A 21,859-nucleotide genomic window follows, 5' to 3' on the forward strand; every position below is an offset into this window, starting at 1 on the left:
ATCTGTATCTTCTTCCATATTTCTTAGAACATCACATACTGTCAGTTAAATGTTTTTATTCAAATATAGTAAGTAATTAGGACAAATGTGGACCTTTTATAGACTGAACTGTTGAAGCCTGATCAATCTCAATTTGAGATTTTATTTTTAGTGCCATGAGAGGTTCACCTACCTCATGTTAAAATATGCTTATTGTATTATCAGATATATAACATCATAGTGTAAGAATGTTGAGTAGTAGTTCCTAATAAAAACTTTTGTCCTAGGTTATACAAAGACCACCTAAGTGACTGAAATAAATAAGCTTACTTCTCTGTGGTTTATTTTCTCATTTTTAATATTGGAATACCTACCCAAATTCTTTTTTGTACTGGGATAATTCAGATCTCCTTTTTAAAAATATTAATAAGGGGAAACTAATTCCAGGGATTACTGTGATAATAAATAAAAACAAATATGAGGTTTTCTTTCTATAAACCCATAAGCCTATTTCCAACAATTCTTTATTCCAGACATTAAATTAGTTAATAACAATGAAAAAATTTAAAAGCCACTCTTTATTGCACATTTACAATATATATGACAACCTCCAAGTTAAAAGACTCACTAAATTAATTACATTTTGGACATGCATTGCTCTTTTAGGCTACTGTCAGTCAGTAAATTTTTAATTTCTTCAGGTGAGTAATGCTGCAAATGGAAAAGTGTTAATATATTTTTCTAAGTCTCTACTGGTGGGAATTAGTCTCAGTTTTGTTTTTTTTGTTTTTTCCTTTTTTCTTTTGCATTTACTATTCTGTTCTCGTAACAGTTTAAAATGTTGCACTAATGCTATTATTAGGTCTGTAAAAAAACAAGGATAGTCATCTGTCTTAGTAATAGAAAGGGACGTAAGGACAGAAGTAGAGATAACTGGAAACCAAAACTGAATATACCCTGCTAGATTAGTTCCCAGAGAATATGATTTATCTTTAATGTATATAACTTGCCTGAGAATAAGTGATGATTGACTAAATATTTTATTATTAAAGATAATATCTACTCAAATTATCATTTAATTTTATATTTTCACTATTTTTAAGTGGAGGGAAAACCTCAGTCTTTATAATCAAGATAAGTGTAAAAGTGACATTTTAAATTTAGAGCCACAAATCCCAAACCAAGAACTATGAAATTAATACTGCATTGTTGCTAAGTTCTAGGTAGATTAGCTCTTGAATAAAGTTCAGTTTGTTACATGAAAAACATTCATAAATAAGTCCATTCTCAGATTTTCTATTAACACCAACAATTTATATAATGCAACATTATAAAAACTTCAAAGTACATTTAAAAATGTTTACGTAGTTGTTATCTACATCACTTGTAATTGTTCAACAGGAGTAAGGTATGAAAATTCCTAAAATGGAAAGAAAAAATAGCAAAGAAAGCAGAAAACAATGAATCCAATGACCCAGTTTACTGAATAAATATAGATGATCACCATATCCATGTCAAACCACCATCCTCGGCTGTCATCCTCGAAGTGCAGATAATCCATCCTGTGTGCGCCATGTGGAAACTGCCTTCTTGTAACTGGAGCTGCACGTCTGTGGAAACCTAGAAGATATATGAACGTATTATTTAAAGCTCATTAAATTCAGATAAGTGCTCAGAAAGGAAGCTGAATTATGAACAGAAGTATCATGACCAGAGCATATCTTGATTTCACTGAGTGGTATATTGTATTTCTGACACCTTTTAAAAATTTTTTTAAAATTTTCTTTTTATAATAGGCAACTATCAGAAGTCTTTTTCAGCTTTTTAGTTAAGGGTTTAAAGGAGGATAGTAAGATTAGCAAAGAGCATGCTCTATGGAGTCAGACTATCCTTTTTTTTTAAGAATTGAAATATAGATGATTTACAATATTATATTAGTTTCAAATATATAACAATATTTTTATAGATTATACTCCATTTAAAGTTATTATAAAAAATTGGCTATACAGTATATTTATGCACCTTATTTATTTTAATACATAGTAGTTTGTACCTCTTAATACCCTACCTCTTCTTGCACCTCCTCTCTTGCCTCTCCCCACTGGTAACCACTAGTTTGTTCTCTGTATCCGTGAGTCTGTTTCTGTTATGTTATATTCATTCACTTTATTTTTTAGATTCCACATATAAGTGATAACATATAATATTTATATTTCTCTGACTCATTTCACTAAGTATAATATCCTCCAGGTCCATCCATGTTGTTGTAAGTGATAAAATTTCATTCATTTATGGCTGAGTAACACTGCTCTGTGTGTGTGTGTGTGTGTGTGTGTGTGTGTGTGTGTGTGTGTATAGCACATCTTTATCCATTCATCTGTTGATGGACACTTACATTGGTTCCATATCGTGACTACTGTAAATAATGCCACTACGAACATTAGAGTGCATTTATCTTTTTGAATTACTGTTTTCATTTTCTTTGGATATATACCCCAAAATGGAATCGCTGGGCCATATGGTAGTTCTATTTTTAGTTTTTTGAGGAACCTTCATATTGTTTTCCATTGTGGCTGTACCAATTTACTTTCCTACCAATAATGTTCTACGGTACCCTTTTCTCCAAATTCTTATCAACGTTTGTTATTTGTGGTCTTTTTGATGGTAGCCATTCTACAGGTGTGAGTTGATACTCATCTGCATTTCTCTGATGATTAGTAATGTTGAGCATGTTTTCCAGTTGGTCATCTATATGTCTTTGGAAAAATGTCTATTCAGGTCTTTTGCCCTTTAAAAAAATTTTTTTTGATACTGAATGGTATGAGTTCTTTATATATTTTGGATATGAACTCCTTATTGGTCATATTATTTGCAAATATTTTAGGAGACTATTTTTGTTTTGTCACTTACTTGGGGCAAGTTAATTTATCTCTTTGGGTCTCAGATTTCTCATCTATATCATTTGATTACTTAATTCAAAAATCTGTGAGGTTCATCTCTCTGATATTGAGCCACATGAGCTGTTTGTAAGTTTTGGAGATTAATCCCTTGTCATTTGCATCATTTGCAAATATTTTCTCCCATTCTGTGGGTTGTCTTTTTGTTTTGTTTATGGTTTCCTTTGATGTGAAAAAGCTTTTGAGTTTAATTAGGTCCAATTTGTTTATTTTTGTTTATTTCTGTTACTCTAGGACAGGGGTCCCTAACCCCCCGGGCCGGGGACTGGTACTGGTCCATGGCCTGGTAGGAACCTGGCCGCACAGCAGGAGGTGAGCAACAGGAAAGTGAGCGAAGCTTCATCTGTGGCTCCCTATCGCTCGCATTACCACCTGAATGCCTCTCCACCCCTACACTGTCTGTGGAAAAATTGTCTTCCACGAAACAGGTTCCTTGTGTCAAAAAGGTTGGGGACTGCTGCTGTAGGAGATGAATCCAAAAAGATTGCTGTGATTTATGTTAAAGAGCATTCTGCCTATGTTTTCCTCTAAGAGTTTTATAGTTTCCGGTCTTACATTTAGGTCTTTAATTGATTTTGAGTTTATTTTTGTGTATGGTGTTAAAGAATGTTCTAATTTCTTTTTCTTTTTTTACATGTAGCTGTCCAGTTTTCTGAGCACCATTTATTGATGAGACTGTCTTTTCTCCACTGTATAGTCTTGCCTACTTTGCTGTAGATTAATTGACCATAGGTGCATGGGTTTATTTCTGGGATTTCTATCCTGTTTCATTGATCTATTTCTATTTTTGTGCCAGTAACATACTGTTTTGATGACTGTAACTCTGTAGTGTAGTCTGAAGTCAGGGAGCCTGATTCCTCCAGCTCTGTTTTTCTTTCTCAAGGTTGCTTTGGCTATTCAGGGTCTTCTGCATTTCCATACAAATTCTAAGAAAAACTCAATCAAAAAATGGGCAGAAGACCTAAATAGACATTTCTCCAAAGAATACATAGAGATGGCCAAGAGGCACATGATCAAGAGGCACAAGATATTCACCACTGCTAATTATTAGAAAAATTCAAATCATAACTACAGTGAGATATCACCTCATACTGGTCAGAATGGCCATCATAAAAAAGTCTACAAGCAATAAATGCTGGAGAGGGTGTGGAGAAAAGGGAACCCTTCTACTTTGTTGGTGGGAGTGTAATTGGTACAGACATTATGTAGAACAGTATGGAGGTTCCTTAAGAAACTAAAAATAGAGCTACCATATGATCCAGCAATCCCAATCCTGGGCATATATCTGGAGAAAAAAGTGGTTTGAAAGGATACATGCACCCCAATGTTCATTCTAGCATTATTTACAATAGCCAAGACGTGGAAGCAACCTAAATGTCCATCTACAGATGTACAGATAAAGAAGTGCTACATATATACACTGGAATATTACTTAGCTATTAAAAAGAATGAAATAATGTCATTTGCAGCAACATGGATGGACCTGGAGATTATCATATTATCAAGATTATCATATTAAGTCAGACAGAGAAAGACAAATATATGATATCATTTATATGCCGAATCTTAAAAAAAGATACAAATGAAAATTTACAAAGCAGAAACAAACTCACAGACTTAGAGAAAAAACTTATAGTTACCAGGGGGGAAGATGGGGGGTAGGGACAGATTGGGATTTTGAGATTGACATGTACACACTGCTATGTTTAAAATAGATAACCAACAAGGACGTGCTGTACAGCACAGGGAAGTCTGCTCAATATCTGTAATAGCCTAAATAGGAAAAGAATTAGAGAAAGAATAGATACATGTATATGTATAATTGAATCATTTGCTGTACACCTGAAACTAACACGTTATTAATCAACTATACTCCAATATAAATTTAAATGAAATAAATAGCAAATGAAAAAAATTGTGGGGTTCAAATGTAAATTATTTTCCCATGAGAGCATTTTCTAAATTTTTTTAAAAAATCTTATTTATTTATTTTTTTTGGGGGGGTACACCAAGTTCAATCATCTATTTTTATACACATATCCCCGTATTCCCTCCCTCAACACCCCCCCGACACTCCCTCGAGTCCCCTCCACCCTCCCCGTCCCAGTCCTCTAAGGCATCTTCCATCCTCGAGTTGAACTCCCTTTGTTATACAACAACTTCCCACTGGCTATCTATTTTACAGTTGGTAGTATATATATGTCTGTGTTACACTCTCGCTTCGTCTCAGCTTCCCCTTCACCCCCTGCCCCCTCCCAAACCTCGAGTTCTCCAGTACATTCTCTGCACCTGCGTCCTTGTTCTTGTCACTGAGTTCATCAGTACCATTTTTAGATTCCGTATATGTGAGTTAGCATATGATATTTGTCTTTCTCTTTCTGACTTACTTCACTCTGTATGACAGACTCTAGCTCTATCCACCTCATGACATATAGCTCCATCTCATCCCTTTTTATAGCTGAGTAATATTCCATTGTATATATATGCCACATCTTCTGTATCCATTCATTTGTTGATGGGCATTTAGGTTGCTTCCATGTCCTGGCTATTGTAAATAGTGCTGCAATAAACATTATGGTACATGTTTCTTTTGGGATTATGGTTTTCTTTGGGTATATGCCCAGGAGTGGGATTACTGGATCATATGGTAGTTCTACTTGTAGTTTTTGAAGGAACCTCCAAATTGTTTTCCATAGTGGCTGGACCAACTTACATTCCCACCAACAGTGCAGGAGCTTTCCCTTTTCTCCATACCCTCTCCAACATTTGTTGTTTCCACATTTTGTGATGATGGCCATTCTGATCAGTGTGAGGTGATCCCTCATTGTGGCTTTGACTTGCATTTCTCTGATGATTAGTGATGTTGAGCATCTTTTCATGTGTGTGTTGGCCATCTGTATGTCTTTGGAGAAATGTCTATTTAGGTCTTCTGCCCATTTGTGGATTGGGTTGTTTGCTTTTTTGGTATTAAGCTTCATGAGCTGCTTGTATATTTTGGAGGTTAATCCTTTGTCCGTTGTTTCATAGGCAACTATTTTTTCCCATTCTGAGGGTTGCCTTCTAGTCTTGTTTATGGTTTCTTTTGCTGTGCAAAAGCTTTTAAGTTTCATGAGGTCCCATTTGTTTATTCTTGATTTTATTTCCATGATTCTAGGAGGTGGGTCAAAAAGGATGTTGCTTTGATGGATGTCATAGAGTGTTCTGCCTATGTTTTCCTCTAGGAGTTTTATAGTGTCTGGCCTTACATGTAGGTCTTTAATCCATTTGGAGTTGATTTTTGTGTGTGGTGTTAGGAAGTGTTCTAATTTCATTCTTTTACATGTTGCTGTCCAATTTTCCCAGCACCACTTATTGAAGAGGCTGTCTTTTTTCCAATGTATACTCGTGCCTCTTTTGTCAAAGATAAGGTGCCCATATGTGTTTGGGCTTACTTCTGAGTTCTCTATTCTATTCCATTGATCTTCCTTTCTATTTTTGTGCCAGTACCATACTGTCTTGATAACTGTAGGCTTGTAGTATAGTTTGAAGTCAGGAAGCCTGATTCCTCCAACTCCATTTTTCCTTCTCAAGATTGTTTTGGCTATTTGGGGTCTTTTGTGTTTCCATACAAATCGTAAGATTTCTTGCTCTAGTTCTGTGAAAAATGCCATTGGTCATTTGATCGGGATTGCATTGAATCTGTAAATTGCTTTGGGTAGTACAGTCATTTTCACGATGTTGATTCTTCCAATCCAGGAACATGGTATGGCCCTCCATCTGTTTGTGTCGTCTTTGATTTCTTTCATCAATGTTTTAAAGTTTTCTGCATACAGATCTTTTGCCTCCTTAGGCAGGTTTACTCCTAGGTATTTTATTCTTTTGGTTGCAATGGTGAATGGGAGAGTTTCCTTAATTTCTCTTTCTGCTCTTCCATTGTTAGTGTATAGGAATGCAAGAGATTTCTGTGCATTAATTTTGTATCCTGATACTTTACTAAACTCATCAATTAGTGCTAGCAGTTTTCTGGTAGAGTCTTTAGGGTTTTCTATATATAATATCATGTCATCTGCAAAGAGTGACAAATTTAATTCTTCTTTTCCAATTGGATTCCTTTTATTTCTTTTTCTTCTCTGATTGCTGTGGCTAAAACTTCCAAAACTATGTTGAATCATAATGGTGAGAGTGGACACCCTTGTCTTGTTCCTGTTCTTAGAGGGAATTCTTCCAGTTTTTCCCCATTGAGAACGATGTTGGCTTTTGGTTTTTCATATATGGCTTTTATTATGTTGAGGCAATTTCCTTCTATGCCCATTTTCTGGAGAGCTTTTATCATAAATGGATGTTGAACTTTGTCAAAAGCTTTTTCTGCATCTATTGAGATAATCATATGGTTTTTATCCTTCAATTTGTTGATATGATGTATCACATTGAGTGATTTGCATATATTGAAGAATCCTTGCATCCCAGGGATAAACCCCACTTGATCATGGTGTATGATTTTTTTAATGTGCTGTTGGATTCTGTTAGCTAGTATTTTGTTGAGGATTTTTTCATCTATATTCATCAGTGATATTGGCCTGTAATTTTCTTTTTTTGTGACATCTTTGCCTGGTTTTGGTATCAGGGTGATGGTGGCCTCACAGAATGAGTTTGGGAGTGTTCTGCCTTCTGCAATATTTTGGAAGAGTTTGAGAAGGATAGGTGTTAGCTCTTCTCGAAATGTTTGATAGAATTCATCCGTGAATCCATCTGGTCCTGGGCTTTTGTGTGTTGGGAGATTTTTAATCACTGCCTCAATTTCCATACTTGTGATTGGTCTGTTCATAGTTTCTATTTCTTCCTGGTTCAGTCTTGGAAGATTGTATTTTCCTAAGAATTTATCCATTTCTTCCAGGTTATCCAATTTATTGGCATATAGTTGCTTGTAGTAGTCTCTCATGATGTTTTGTATTTCTGAGGTGTCCGTTGTTACTTCTCCTTTTTCATTTCTAATTCTGTTGTTTTGCATCTTCTCCATTTTTTTCTTGATGAGTCTGGCTAATGCTTTATCAATTTTGTTAATCTTCTGAAAGAACCAACTTTTAGTTGAATTAATTTTTGCTATTGCTTCCTTCCTTTCTTTTTCATTTATTTCTGCTCTGATCTTTATGATTTCTTTCCTTCTGCTCACTTTGGGGTTTTTTTGTTCTTCTTTTTCTAATTGTTTTAGGTGTAAGGTTAGGTTGTTTATTCGATCATTTTCTTGTTTCTTAAGGTAGGACTGTATTGCTATAAACTTCCCTCTTAGAACTGCTTTTGCTGTGTCCCATAGGTTTTGGGTTGTTGTGTTTTCATTGTCATTTGTTTCTAGATATTTTTTGATTTCCTCTTTGATTTCTTTGGTGATTTCTTGGTTGTTTAATAGTGAATTGTTTAGCCTCCATGTGTTTGTATTTTTTGCAGTTTTTTTTCATATAATTGATATCTAGTCTCATGGCACTGTGGTCTGAGAAGATGCTTGATATGATTTCAATTTTCTTGAATTTGCCGAGGTTTGATTTATGACCCAAGATGTGATCAATCCTGGAAAATGTTCCGTGTGCACTTGAGAAGAACGTGTATTCTGTCGCTTTTGGATGGAATGTCCTATAAATATCAATTAAGTTGAGATGGTCTAATGTGTCATTTAAAGCTTGTGTGTCCTTATTGATTTTCTGTTTGGATGATCTGTCCATTGATGTAAGTGGGGTGTTCAAGTCTCCCACTATTATTGTGTTACTGTCGATGTCCCCTTTTATAGCTGTTAAAATTTGCCTTATGTATTGAGGTGCTGCAATGTTGGGTGCATAGATATTTACCATTGTGATATGTTCTTCTTGAATGGATCCCTTGATCATTATGTAGTGCCCTTCCTTGTCTCTTTTAATAGTCTTTACTTTCAAGTCTAATTTGTCTGATATGAGTATTGCTACTCCAGCTTTCTTTTGACTTCCATTTGCATGGAATATCTTTTTTCATCCCTTCACTTTCAGTCTATATGTATCCCTTGGTCTGAAGTGGGTTTCTTGTAGGCAGCATATAGAAGGGTCTTGTTTTTGTATCCATTCAGCCAGTCTGTGTCTTTTGGTTGGAGCATTTAATCCATTTACATTTAAAGTGATTATTGACAGGTGTGTTCCAATTACCATTTTCTGAATTGTTTTGGGTTTGTATTTGTAGGTGTTTTCCTTTTCTTGTGTTTGCTACTTAGAGAAGTTCCTTTAGCACTTGTTGTAAGGCTGGTTTGGTGGTGCTGAATTCTCTTAACTTTTGCTTGTCTGGAAAGCTTTTGATTTCTCCCTCAAATCTGAATGAGATTCTTGCTGGGTAGAGTATTCTTGGCTGTAGGTTTCTCTCTTTCAGGACTTTCAGTATATCCTGCCATTCCCTTCTGGCCTGCAGAGTTTCTGTAGAAAGGTTAGCTGTTATCCTGATGGGTTTTCCCTTATATGTTGTTTGTTGCTTTTCTCTTGCTGCTTTTAATATTTTTTCTTTGTGTTTAATGGTTGTTAGTTTGATTAATATGTGTCTTGGTGTATTTCTCCTTGGGTTTATTCTGTATGGGACTCTCTGTGCTTCTTGGACTTGGTTAATTATTTCCTTTCCCATGTTGGGGAAGTTTTCCACTATAACCTCTTCAAATATTTTCTCAGACCCTTTCTTGTTTTCTTCTTCTTCTGGGATGCCTATAATTCGAATGTTGGTATGCTTAATGTTATCACTGAGGTCTCTGAGACTGTCTTCTATTCTTTTTATTCTTTTTTCCTTTTCCTGCTCTGTGGCAGTTATTTCCCCCATTCTATCTTCCAACTCACTTATTCATTCTTCTGCCTCAGTCATTCTGCTGGTTATAGCATCTAGAGTATTTTTAATTTCAGTTATTTTGTTATCCATTGCTGTTTGTTTTTCTGAGTTCTTATGAACTGTTTCTTGTACTTTCTCTATTTTGTTATCGAGATTTTGTATCATTTTTACTATCATGACTCTGAATTCTTTTTCAGGCATTTTTCCTATTTCCTCCTCATTAATTTGGTCTTGTGGTTTTTTTCCCTGCTCCTCTGCCTGCATGGTGTTTCTTTGTTTCCTCATGGTTGTCCAAGCTTTTGGGGTTGCTTGTCCCAGCAATAGAGGTGTTTATAGAAGACTGTCCAAGCCTTAGACTAATGTCCAAGTGTTGCGTTAAACAAATACTAAATCTAGGAAACACATACATGTATAAGACACACAATTACTGAATCCATTAGGACATACAGCTCTGGAAAGACCTGACAGAACCCCAGTATGCTATCAGATATTCAAAGAGAAACCCAGCAGAAATTGACAACTGAAACAGAACAAATCAGAGACAGAAGCAAAAACAATCAAACAAACAAATAACACCTTAAACATACAAACACTAATCCAGGGAGATTTTGTAAGCTAGGATCAAATATAGAAAAGAGCTAGAGTACCACCAGACAGAATGGAGATTCTCAGAATGAAATTAGGCAGTTGTACTAAGAACTAAGATAAAGACAAAACCTAATATTAAATACCAAGGCGGTGCATCATCTGGAGAATAGAGCAAGGAGTCTGAGCAGATCGATAGTGTTGCTTATAAGTATGTTAAGATAAAATAAACTTAAAAAGGCTGGAAAAAAGGGGAACAGAAGAGTGTAGTGTGATTGGAAATATTCAAATAAGAAGAAAGGAATAGAAATGTATAAAAGATAGGGATGAAAGGAAAGTATGAGAGATATATTGTCCATACTACCAAAAACTTAGCTAGAAATAGAAGTATATAAAAAGGCAAAAAAATTAAAATGGAATAAAAAATAGCATTAAAAATTGTTATAAAACTTGTAGATCCCTTAGGACTAAGATCGTAATTAATAAAGGAAAAAGAAAAAAAAGAAATCCAGAACTGATCCCAGAATGGACCAGTTCAATAGAATTGATACTAATATTTCTGTTTCCTTAGAGTCTCAGCTGTAAGTGTCCTTCTGCTCGCCTTGGGTTTTTTTGCGTTATTCTGTGACCAGCAGAGCTTCCTTTATTCATCTGTAAGCGTCAGTGTGTGGGGAGGGAGAGGGTACAATAGTGGCTCCTTTCCCTGGGAGTGAGTGAGCAGTGGCGCATTGTTGTTTCAGTTGGGCTTGGAGGTGCCTGTTGCAGAGGGATGCCAGTGGCTCAGGTGTAAACAGAAAGTCTCAGAGTTGGGCCTCTCTCGGGTTTTTTGTTTTGTTTTGTTTGTTTTTCTCAGCAGCCTCCCTGCTGCCAGAGTTCCAAGGGGTTTTAATCTAGCCCTGCCCGAGTGCCTGAGGGTCCCTGTTATCCCTGAGTGCCTTAGGTGGCCCACAGGGCGTCTCTCCACTGCCTGTTGCAGAGGCGCCGAAAGAGAGAGAGAGGCTAAGGCCGCAGCTCCTTCCCCCGCCTGTGAGCCTGCAGCATCCAGCCGCCATCATGGCCGGGCAGCTCTCAGGGGCAGGCACTCCTCGCCGTGGACCTCTTCCCTCCTGTCCTCTTGGTCCATCACCTTACTGGCAACAATTTTTCTCACCCTGAACCAGCTCTCCGGTTCCCACGCTCCCACTCCTGGACCCTCTGTTCAGCTTTGAATCGACGTCTGGGTCCGGGAATGCCAAGCTGCGGTGCGGACTCTCCGTGTGTTTCTCACTCCCTCCCATCTGCCACAGCTCCGCCACTTCACCCTCTTTGAGCTGTCGTAGATGCCTCCCTACCAGTTATGTCGGGCTCCTTGCTGTCCTTTCTGGTGTCTGAGATCGTCTGCTGATGTTCAGCTGGTTCTCTGTGGGAATTATTGCATCCTTCGGTGCATTCCCAATGCATCTGTGGAGAGGGATGCATTCCACATCCCTCTACTTTGCCACCATCTTTTTTGTCCTCTCAGCATTTTATAAATTTAAACTTCATTCGTGTTTTATTTTTACAACTACTCTCACAATTACTGCTTGTTACTTCTGATCACCACTTAACCTTCTATCTTATACCTTGAGAATTTAATTATTTGTGCAAAATTCTATAAGAAAAATGTCTCTTATTGTGTTTTAGCACTGAATAAACTGGACAGAAAAAATGACACTCCTTTGAAGAAATTGAGCTTTAATTTTTTTTTAAAGATCTTTATTGGAATATATTTGCTTTATACTCTTGTACCAGCTTTTGAGATACACCAAAGTGAGTCTGCTGTTTTTATACATATATCCCCATATCCTTTCCATCCCGCAACTCCTTCCCCCCCCCACCCCATTCTGGCCCTCTAAGGCATCTCCCATCATCAAATTGATCTCCTTTTGTTATACACCAACTTCCCACTAGCTATCTGTTTTACAGTTTGTAGTGTAAATATGTCTATGCTACTCTCTCACCTCGTCCCAGCTTCCCCTTCACCCCTCACCCCAGCCCTGTGTCCTCAAGTCCATTCTCTACTTCTGTATCTCCATTCTTGCCCTATCACTGGGTTCATCAGTACCATTTCTTCAGATTCCATATATATACGTTAGCATACAGTATTTGTTTTTCTCTTTCTGGCTTACTTCACTCTGTATGACAGTCTCTAGGTCTATCTACCTCATTACATAAAGTTCAATTTCATTCCTTTTTATGGCTGAGTAATATTCCATTTATTATATATGCCACATCTTCTTTATTCATTCATTTGTTGATGGGCATTTAGGTTGCTTCTATGTCCTGGCTATTGTAAATAGTCCTGCAATGAACATTATGGCACATGTTTCTTTTTGGATTATGGTTTTCTCTGGGTATATGCCCAGTAGTGGGATTACTGGGTCATATGGTAGCTCCATTTGTAGTTTTTTAAGGAACCTTGAAACTGTTTTCCAAAGTGGCTGTACCACCTTACATTCCCACCAACAGTGCAGGAGAGTTCCCTTTTCTCCACACCCTCTCCAACATTTATTGTTTCTAGATTTTTTGATGATGGCCATTCTGACCGGTGTGAGGTGATAGCTCATTGTGACTTTGATTTGCATTTCTCTAATGATTAGTGATGTTGAGCATCTTTTCATGCATTTGTTAGCCATCTCTGTCTTCTTTGGAGAAATGTCTATTTAGGTCTTCCACCTATTTGTGGATTGGGTTATTTGCTTTTTTGGTATGAAGCTGCATGAGCTGCTTGTATGTTTTGGTGATTAATTCTTTGTCCTTTGTTTCATTGGCAAGTATTTTCTCCCATTCTGAGGGTTGTCTTCTTGTCTTGTTTATGGTTTCCTTCGCTGTGCAAAAGCTTTTAAGTTTCATGAGGTCCCATTTGTTTATTCTTGATTTTATTTCCATGATTCTAGGAGGTGGGTCAAAAAGGATCTTGCTTTGATGGATGTCATAGAGTCTGCGTATGTTTTCCTCCAGGAGTTTTATAGTATCTGGCCTTATGTGTAGGTCTTTAATCCATTTTGAGTTTATTTTTGTGTATGGTGTTAGGAAGTGTTCTAATTTCATTCTTCTACATGTTGCTGTCCAATTTTCCCAGCACCACTTATTGAAGAGGCTGTCTTTTTTCCATTGTATATTCTTGCCTCCTTTGTCAAAGATAAGCTGCCCATATGTGCTTGGGTTTATCTCTGAGTTCTCTATTCTGTTCCATTGATCTACCTTTCTATTTTTGTGCCAGTACCATACTGTCTTGATCACTGTGGCCTTGTAGTATAGTTTGAAGTCAGGAAGCCTAATGCCACCAACTCTGTCTTTCCTTCTCAAGATTGCTTTGGCTATTCAGGGTCTTTTGTGTTTCCATACAAATCATAAGATTTCTTGTTCTAATTCTGTGAAAAATGCTGTTGGTAATTTGATAGGTATTGCGTTGAATGTGTAAATCACTTTGGGTAAGATAGTCATTTTCACAATATTGATTCTTTCAATCCAAGAACATGGTATGTCCCTCCATCTGTTTGTATTGTCTTTGATTTCTTTCATCAGTGTCTTATAGTTTTCTGCATACAGGTCTTTTGCCTCCTTGAGCAGGTTTATTCCTAGGTATTTTATTATTTTTGTTGCAATGGTAAATGGAAGAGATTCCTTAATTTCTCGTTCTGCTCTTTTGTTGTTAATGTATAGAAATGCAAGCGATTTCTGTACATTAACTTTGTATCCTGCTACTTTACTAAATTCATGGATTAGTGCTAGTAGTTTTCTGGTAGTCTTCAGGGTTTTCTATGTATAATATCATGTCATCTGCAAAGAGTGACAATTTTACTATTTTTCCAATTTGGATTCCTTTCATTTCATTTTCTTCTCTGATTGCTGTGGCTAAAACTTTCAAAACTATGTTGAATCATAATGGTGAGAGTGGACACCCCTGTCTTGTTCCTGTCCTTAGAGGGAATGCTTTCAGTTTTTCACCATTTAGAACGATGTTGGCTGTTGGTTTGTCATATATGGCTTTTATTATGGTGAGGTTATTTCCTTCTATGCCCATTTTCTAGAGAGTTTTGATCATAAATTTATGTTGAATTTTGTAAAAAGCTTTTTCTGCATCTATTGAGATTATCATATGGTTGTTATCCTTTAATTTGTTAATATGGTGTATCACATTGATTGATTTGTGTATAATGAAGAATCCTTGTATTCCAGGGATAAACCCCACTTGATTATAGTGTATGATCTTTTTAATGTGCTGGTGGATTGTGTTAGCTAGTATTTTGTTGAGGATTTTTTCATCTATATTCATCAGTGATATTGCCCTATAATTTCCTTTTTTTTATGACATCTTTGCCTGGTTTTGGTATCAGGGTGATGGTGGCCTCATAGAATGAGTTTGGGAGTGTTCCTCCTTCTGCTATAATTTGGAAAAGTTTGAGAAGGATAGGTGTTAGCTCTTCTTGAAATGTTTGATAGAATTCGCCTGTGAATCCATCTGGCTCTGGGCTTTTGTTTGTTGGGAGATTTTAAATCACAGTCTCAATTTCTGTACTTGTGATCGGTCTGTTCATATGTCCTATTTCTTCCTGGTTCAGTCTTGGAAGATTGTACTTTTCTAAGAATCTATCCATTTCTTCCACGTTGTCTGCATATAGTTGTTTGTAGTAGTCTCTCATGATCTTTTGTATTTCTGCTGTGTCAGTTGTTACTTCTCCTTTTTCATTTCTAATTCTGTTGATTTGCATCTTTTCCCTTTTTTCCTGATATGTTTGGCTAATGGTTTACCAATTTTGTTTATCTTCTCAAAGAACCAGCTTTTAGTTTCTTTGATCTTTGCTATTGTTTCCTTCATTTCTTTTTCATTTATTTCTGCTGTGATGTTTGTGGTTTCTTTCCTTCTGCTCACTTTGGGTTTTTTTTGTTCTTCTTTCTCTAATTGTTTGAGGTGTTAGATTAGGTTGTTTATTCAATATTTTTCTTGTTTCTTGAGGTAGGACTGTATTGCTATCAACTTCCCTCTTAGAACTGCTTTTGCTGCATCCCAAAGGTTTTGGGTTGTTGTGTTTTCATTGTCATTTGTTTCGAGGTATTTTTTGATTTCCTTTTTCATTTCTTCAGTGATTTCTTGGTTGTTTAATAGCATACTGTTTAGTCTCCATGTTTACAGTTTTTTTCCTGTAATTGATATCTAGTCTCAGTTTAGCATACTGTTTAGTCTCCAAGTTTACAGTTTTATTCCTGTAATTGATATCTAGTGTCATGGCATTGTGGTCAGAGAAAATGCTTGATACAATTTCAATTTTTTGAATTTACTGAGGCTTGATTTGTGACCCAACATGTGATCTATCCTGGAAAATGTTCCATGTGCACTTGAGAAGAACGTGTATTCTGTAGTTTATGGATGGAATGTCCTATAAATATCAATTAAGTCAAGATGGTCTAATGTGTTATTTAAAGCTGTGTGTCCTTATTTATTTTCTGTTTGGATGATCTGTCCATTGATGTAAGTGGGGTGTTAAAGTCTCCTACTATTGTTGTGTTACTGTCGATTTCCCCTTTTATGGCTATTAGCATTTGTCTATGTATTGAGGTGCTCCTATGTTGTGTGCATAGATATTTACAACTGTTATATCATCTCCTTGGATGGATCCCTTGATCATTATGTAGTGTCCTTCCTTGTCTCTTGTAATAGTCTTTACTTTCAAGTCTAATTTGTCTGATATGAGTATTGCTACTCCAGCTTTCTTTTGACTTCCATTTGCATGGAATATCTTTTTTCATCCCCTTACTTTCAGTCTATATGTGTCCTTTGGTCTGAAGTGGGTTTCTTGTAGACAGCATATAAGAAGGGTCTTGTTTTTGTATGCATTCAACCACTCTGTGTCTTTTGGTTGGAGCATTTAATCCATTTACATTTAAGGCAATTGTTGACATGTATGTTCCTATTACCATTTTCTTAATTGTTTTGGGTTTGTTTTTGTAGGTCTTTCCCTTCTCTTGTGTTTCCTACTTAGAAAATTTCCTTTATCAATTGTTGTAAGGCTGGTTTGGTGGTGCTGAATTCTGTTAGCTGTTGCTTGTCTGTAAAGCTTTTGATTTCTCCTTTGAATATGAATGAGATTCTTGCTGGTTAGAGTATTCTTGGATGTAGGTTTCTCTCTTTCAGGACTTTCAGTATATCCTGCCACTCCCTTCTGGCCTGCAGAGTTTCTGCAGAAAGATCAGCTGTTATCCTTATAGGTTTTCCCTTACATGTTATTTGTTGCTTTTCTCTTGCTGCTTTTAATATTTTTTCTTTGTGTTTGTCATTAGTTTGATTAATATGTGCCTCAGTGTATTTCTCTTTCGGTTTATTTTATATGGGACTGTCTGCGCTTCTTGGACTTGATTATTTCTTTTTCCATGTTGGGGAAGTTTTCCACTATAACTTCCTGAAATATTTTCTCAGACCCTTTCTTTTCCTCTTCTTCTTCTGGGATGCCTATGTTTTGAATGTTGGTGCACTTAATGTTGTCACCAAGGTCTCTGAGACTGTCTTCCATTCTTTTTATTCTTTTTTCTTTTTCCTGCTCTGTGGCAGTTATTTCCCCCATTCTATCTTCCAACTCACTTATTCGTTCTTCTGCCTGAGTTATTCTGCTGTTTATAGCATGTAGAGTATTTTTAATTTCGGTTATTTTGTTATCTATTACTATTTGTTTGCTCTTTAGTTCTTCTGAGTCCTTATTAACTGTTTCTTGTATTTTCTGTATTTTGTTATTGAGATTTTGGATCATCTTTACTAGCGTTACTCTGAATTCTTTTTCAAGCAATTTTCCTATTTCCACTTCATTTATTTGGTCTTGTGTATTTTTACCTTGTTCCTTCATCTGTGACATATTTTTTGTCATCTCATTTTTTCCTCACTTTGGATGGGCAGGATTGTGTTCCTGTCCCACTGGGTGTTTGGCCTGAGGTTTCAAGCACTGAGTTTGTAGGCTGTTGAATATAGCTGGGTCTTGGTGTTGAGGTGAGAACCTCTGGGAGACCTCACTCTGATGAATATTCCCTGGGAACTGGGTTTCCCTGTTAGTCCAATGTTTTGGACTCAGAGCTCCCACCTCAGGAGCTCAGGCCTGAGACTGGGCTTGTGAATCAAGATCCCACAAGCCATGTGGAGCAGGAAAAGGAAAAAGAATTTTTTTTAAAAAGTAGGAGAACAGCAGAACAATAGCAAGATAAAAAATATGATAATAGGAAACTAACAGATATGTTCAAAAAATTAAAAAAAAAAAGACAGAGCAACAACTGGAAGGTAAAACAAGTGCAATAGCCTATGTGAGGAGGTGGGAAGAAAAAAAAAAAGAAAAAGAAAAAGAACAAAGAAAAACAAACAAAACAATAGCCAGAAAAGGCCTTGGCTGTGGGAACAGGGTTTAGACAAGGGCATGGGCTGGGGGGGAAGTTAGGCAATGGGCATGGCCTACACTTAGAAAAGGCCCTGGTGGTGGTGGGGAATGGGGTTTAGGCCCAATGAGGCAGAGGGGCCCAGGAATGCCTCTGGTCCTGGGAGCAAAGGACCAGGTCAAGGTACCCAGCAGGCTCCCTGGGCCCAAGTTGGTGGGAGAGATGCTAGGCACCTCCCCTAGTCCTCCAGTCTCAGAGGGCCCCTCCCCCTTGGGCTCTCTTCTTTTTCACCCCCTCTCTCCTATTCCCCTAGAACCCTCACAGCTGCAGGGGGTAATGAAAGGCAGGAGATCAGACTCTGATGCCCAACAGGTTTCCCAGGGCCAGCTGGGGTAGGGTAATGCCTGTGGCACTTCCCTAGATCTCCCAGTCTCGTAGGGTCCCCGTCTGCCTCTATTCTTCTCCCTTGCCCCCCACTCTCCTAGGTTCTAAGCAACTCCAAGGGGCCCAGAGATTGAAGGATTAGGCCCAGGAGCCCAGTCAGCCTCCCTGGCCAAGAGGGCAGGCAAAAATGTCCTCTCGCCTCCCTGTCCCCCAATCTCAAAGCCCCCACTCCGTCCCCCAGTCTCAAAGCGCCCACCCCCTCCTGTCTGCCTCTCCACCTCCTCACCCCTCCTCCCTCCTTCCCACACTCCCAGGACCCAGGCAGCCCGGAGGGGGCCTGGGAGGGTGGAGGACCCCACTGGGGAGCCCAGCAGGCCCCCCAGCTCCTGGGCAGGAGAAACCCAGTGGCGTTTTCCCCCATCTCCCTAACCCCCAACTGTCCCTCCAGGCGGGAACCTCCCCACCTCCCCCAGCCACCCCCCAGGGGCTCCGGTCCCGTTGGGCTTCCCCTTCCCCTCCCCCCGCCGACTTCCCCCAGGTCCTACCTGGTTGCTCCCGGGTTCCTGTGGTCTGCTTGGGCCTCAGGTCCCCCACTGACCTCCAGTAACTGTTCTATTTGTGGGAAGATGCGATCTCTGCGTCTTCCCATGCTGCCATCTTGATGCCACCCCCTGAGCTTTAATTTTTATGTTTCCAAGCATGGGTCTACTTAAGGAGATTATATAAAAAGTAAAAATAGAAAGGAAGCAATAGCCCATTTATGACTGAATATGATATTTCTGAGAAATATTACATCTCACTCTGAATGCTGTTCTTTTTATTTTGTGATATTTCTATGCTAATTATTTATGGCTTGAATCTAAAGTTGACCAATGGCAACCTGTTTTTGTTGGCTGACCGATATTGAATTTTATTTTTAGAGACCTTTGAAATTATATTTTTTAAAGATGAATAACCTATTAACCTTTGCTGTGTACTTATCTACTGCCTACCAATGTATTTCTGTGCTTATTAGTGTTGGTAAGTGGGGACAATACAATAAACTGAGCAGAAAAGTTATATTCTGGTACTTGTTAGTAATGCTGGTGGTAAAGGTTCTGTGAGGTTCAAGCTTGAAGCAGATTCTGGTTCATCCATTTTAATAACTCGTTATTTAACAATAACAAAAGTAATATCAAATGTTATGCTCTAGATCAGGCTGCTTATTATGAAGGAAAGGTTGCATTCACCTGAGTATTAGTATGGTTACTTAAAGTCAAATTTCTTTTTTCTTTTTTTTTTTTATGAAGGGCATTCTTTTTTTTAAATTAATTAATTTTATTTTTATTTATTGGCTGCATTGGGTCTTTGTTGCTGCATGTGGGCTTTCTGTAGTTGTGGAGAGTGGGGGCTACTCTTCATTGCATTGTGTGGGATTCTTATTGTGGTGGCTTCTCTTGTTGCGGTGCATGGGCTCTAGGCATGTGGGCTTCAGTAGTTGCTGCATGTGGGCTCAATAGTTTAGGCTCACAGGCTCTAGAGTGCAGGCTCAGTAGTTGTGGTGCACTGGCTTAGTTGCTCCACGGCATGTGGCATCTTCCTGGACTAGGGCTCAAACCTGTGTCCCCTGCATTGGCAGGCAGATTCCCAACCACTGTGCCACCAAGGAAGCCCCTCAAATTTCTTTGATGAAGAGCAATCCTAAATTATTGTCTATGTATGTTTTATTTTGCATTTTAAAATAGAAAATGTATATATTTAAGGTGTAAAGCAGGATGATTTGATATACAAATATATAGTGAAATGATTACTATAGTCAAGCTAATTAATATATTCATCTCCTCACATAATTACATTCTTGCTGTTGTGAGAGTACCTGCTGTCAATTTCTTAGCAAATGTCCAATATCTTTTATCAGATATATGGTTTGTATATATTTTCTCCAAAACCATAGGTTTACTTTTCATTTTGTTTGTTTCTTTTGCCACGCAGAAGCTTTTTAGTTTAATGTGGTCCCACTTGTTTATTTTTGCTTTTGTTGCCTGAGCTTTTGTGGTCATATCCAAAAAACAAAACAAAATTGCCAAGGCCAATGTCAAGGAGGTTATCTTGTATGTTTTCTTATATAGAGTTTTATGGTTTAAGGGCTTACATTTAATGCTTTAATCTACTTTGAGTAGATTTTTGTGAATGGTTTACACAGAGGTCCAGTTTCACTCTTTTGCATGTGGCAATCCAGTTTTCCCAAAACCATTTATTGAAGAGAGTATCCTTTTCCCATTCTGTATTCTTGGCACTCTTACTGACAAGTAGTTGATTGTGTATGTGTGGGTTTACTTCTGGGTGAAAGCCCAGAATGTATTTCGTTGGTTTATGAGTCTATTTTTATGCCAATATGATACTGTTCTGATTACTAGAGCTTTGCAATATAATTTGAAATCAGGAAGTGATACTTTCCACTCTGTTCTTTCTCAAGGTTGCTCTATTTGGGATCTTTTGTGGTTCCATGCCAATTTTAGAATTGTTTTTTTCTGTTGCTGTGAAAAATGCCATTTGTATTTTGATAGGAATTGTGTTGAATCTTTATTTTGCTTTGAGTAGTACAGACATCTTAACAATATTCTTTTATTTATTTATTTTTTTATTGATGTATAGTTGCCATACAGTTACATAATTACATGTTACAGGTGTACAATATAGTGATTTACAATTTTTAAAGGTTATACTCCATTTATAGTTATTATAAAATATTGACCATTTTCTCCATGTTGTACAATATATTCTTGTACCTTATTTTATATCTAATAGTTTGTACCTCTTACTCCCCTATCCCTGTGTTAATTCTTTTAATCAATGAACATGGAATAGCTTTTCATTTAGTTGTGTCATATATTGTTTCTTTCATTGATATTTTATACTTGTCAGTGTTTATTTTTAAATTATATTTACTTATGTAGATTAAAAACACGAAATTAAAAAGGATGAGATAAATAGGTTTTAAATAATTTCTAATGTTTTTGGCTGAATTTCTATTTTATTTTTTAATAATTTTTATAGCTTACAAAAAGCTTATACTAGAATGATATGTCAGCCCTTCTGTTTTTTTGTTTGCCTTATCAGTATTATCTTCAATTGATTTCTTTATAGGATTCTGTTTAAGTTTCTTGTCCACCTTGTACTGGTAGTTTAGCTAAAACTTGATAATATAATCCAAAATCCATTTAACTTGTCATATGTAAACTTCAACATATTTGAAGTTATTTTTTGCAGCAACACCTGCAAAACTAACAAACTAATGAAGTCAACTATTCATATTGTCAAACTCAGTTTTCCTCAGCTAACATGACATAATACCATCATAATATGTAAGTAAGAATGCCATTATCAGCCCTCACTAAGTATTGGTAAAGTTTAACTTTTCTTCTGTTTCAATAAACATAACAGAAATTTTAATGTTCTTTTCCACATTCCAAGGGATTGCCTTGCACCCAGCCTGTAGGCATTCTATTTTGGAGAGCATATTTAGGGGAGTTCAATCCCAATAGCTATTTACAGCTATCAAACTACTGTTCTCTAAACTGTAGTCAGTATTTTAAAAGGAAAGGGGCCTTTAAGTTTGTGTAGGAGAGAGGGGTACTGGGAAGAGTTTTTCTCACATTCAAAAATTATTTTAACACATAAACACAAATGTTCCCAAACTAGTTTATATACCTTTTAAAAAACCTTTTCACAAATATAGGCTGGATAACAGGTAACATTATTACCATTACTACTGTTATTTTAAAATATGTGATTTTTCT

The 21,859-nt window shown here is 37.1% G+C and overlaps 1 protein-coding gene across 3 annotated transcripts in view; it reads right to left on the minus strand.

Moving 5' to 3' along the window:
* Positions 1-554: 554 nt before the first annotated feature.
* The window catches only part of RNF180 (ring finger protein 180), a 276,720-nt gene continuing 255,415 nt past the window's right edge, over positions 555-21,859 (minus strand). For all 3 annotated transcript variants that reach the window (XM_057742663.1, XM_057742670.1, XM_057742654.1), the window contains one exon: positions 555-1,599. In XM_057742663.1, coding sequence (XP_057598646.1) covers positions 1,400-1,599 — 200 coding nt within the window. In that variant the 3' untranslated portion in view covers positions 555-1,399. The remainder of the gene's footprint in view (positions 1,600-21,859) is intronic.

Source organism: Hippopotamus amphibius, chromosome 1 (genome assembly GCF_030028045.1).
Source record: "Hippopotamus amphibius kiboko isolate mHipAmp2 chromosome 1, mHipAmp2.hap2, whole genome shotgun sequence".
Classification (NCBI taxonomy): Eukaryota; Metazoa; Chordata; class Mammalia; order Artiodactyla; family Hippopotamidae; genus Hippopotamus; species Hippopotamus amphibius.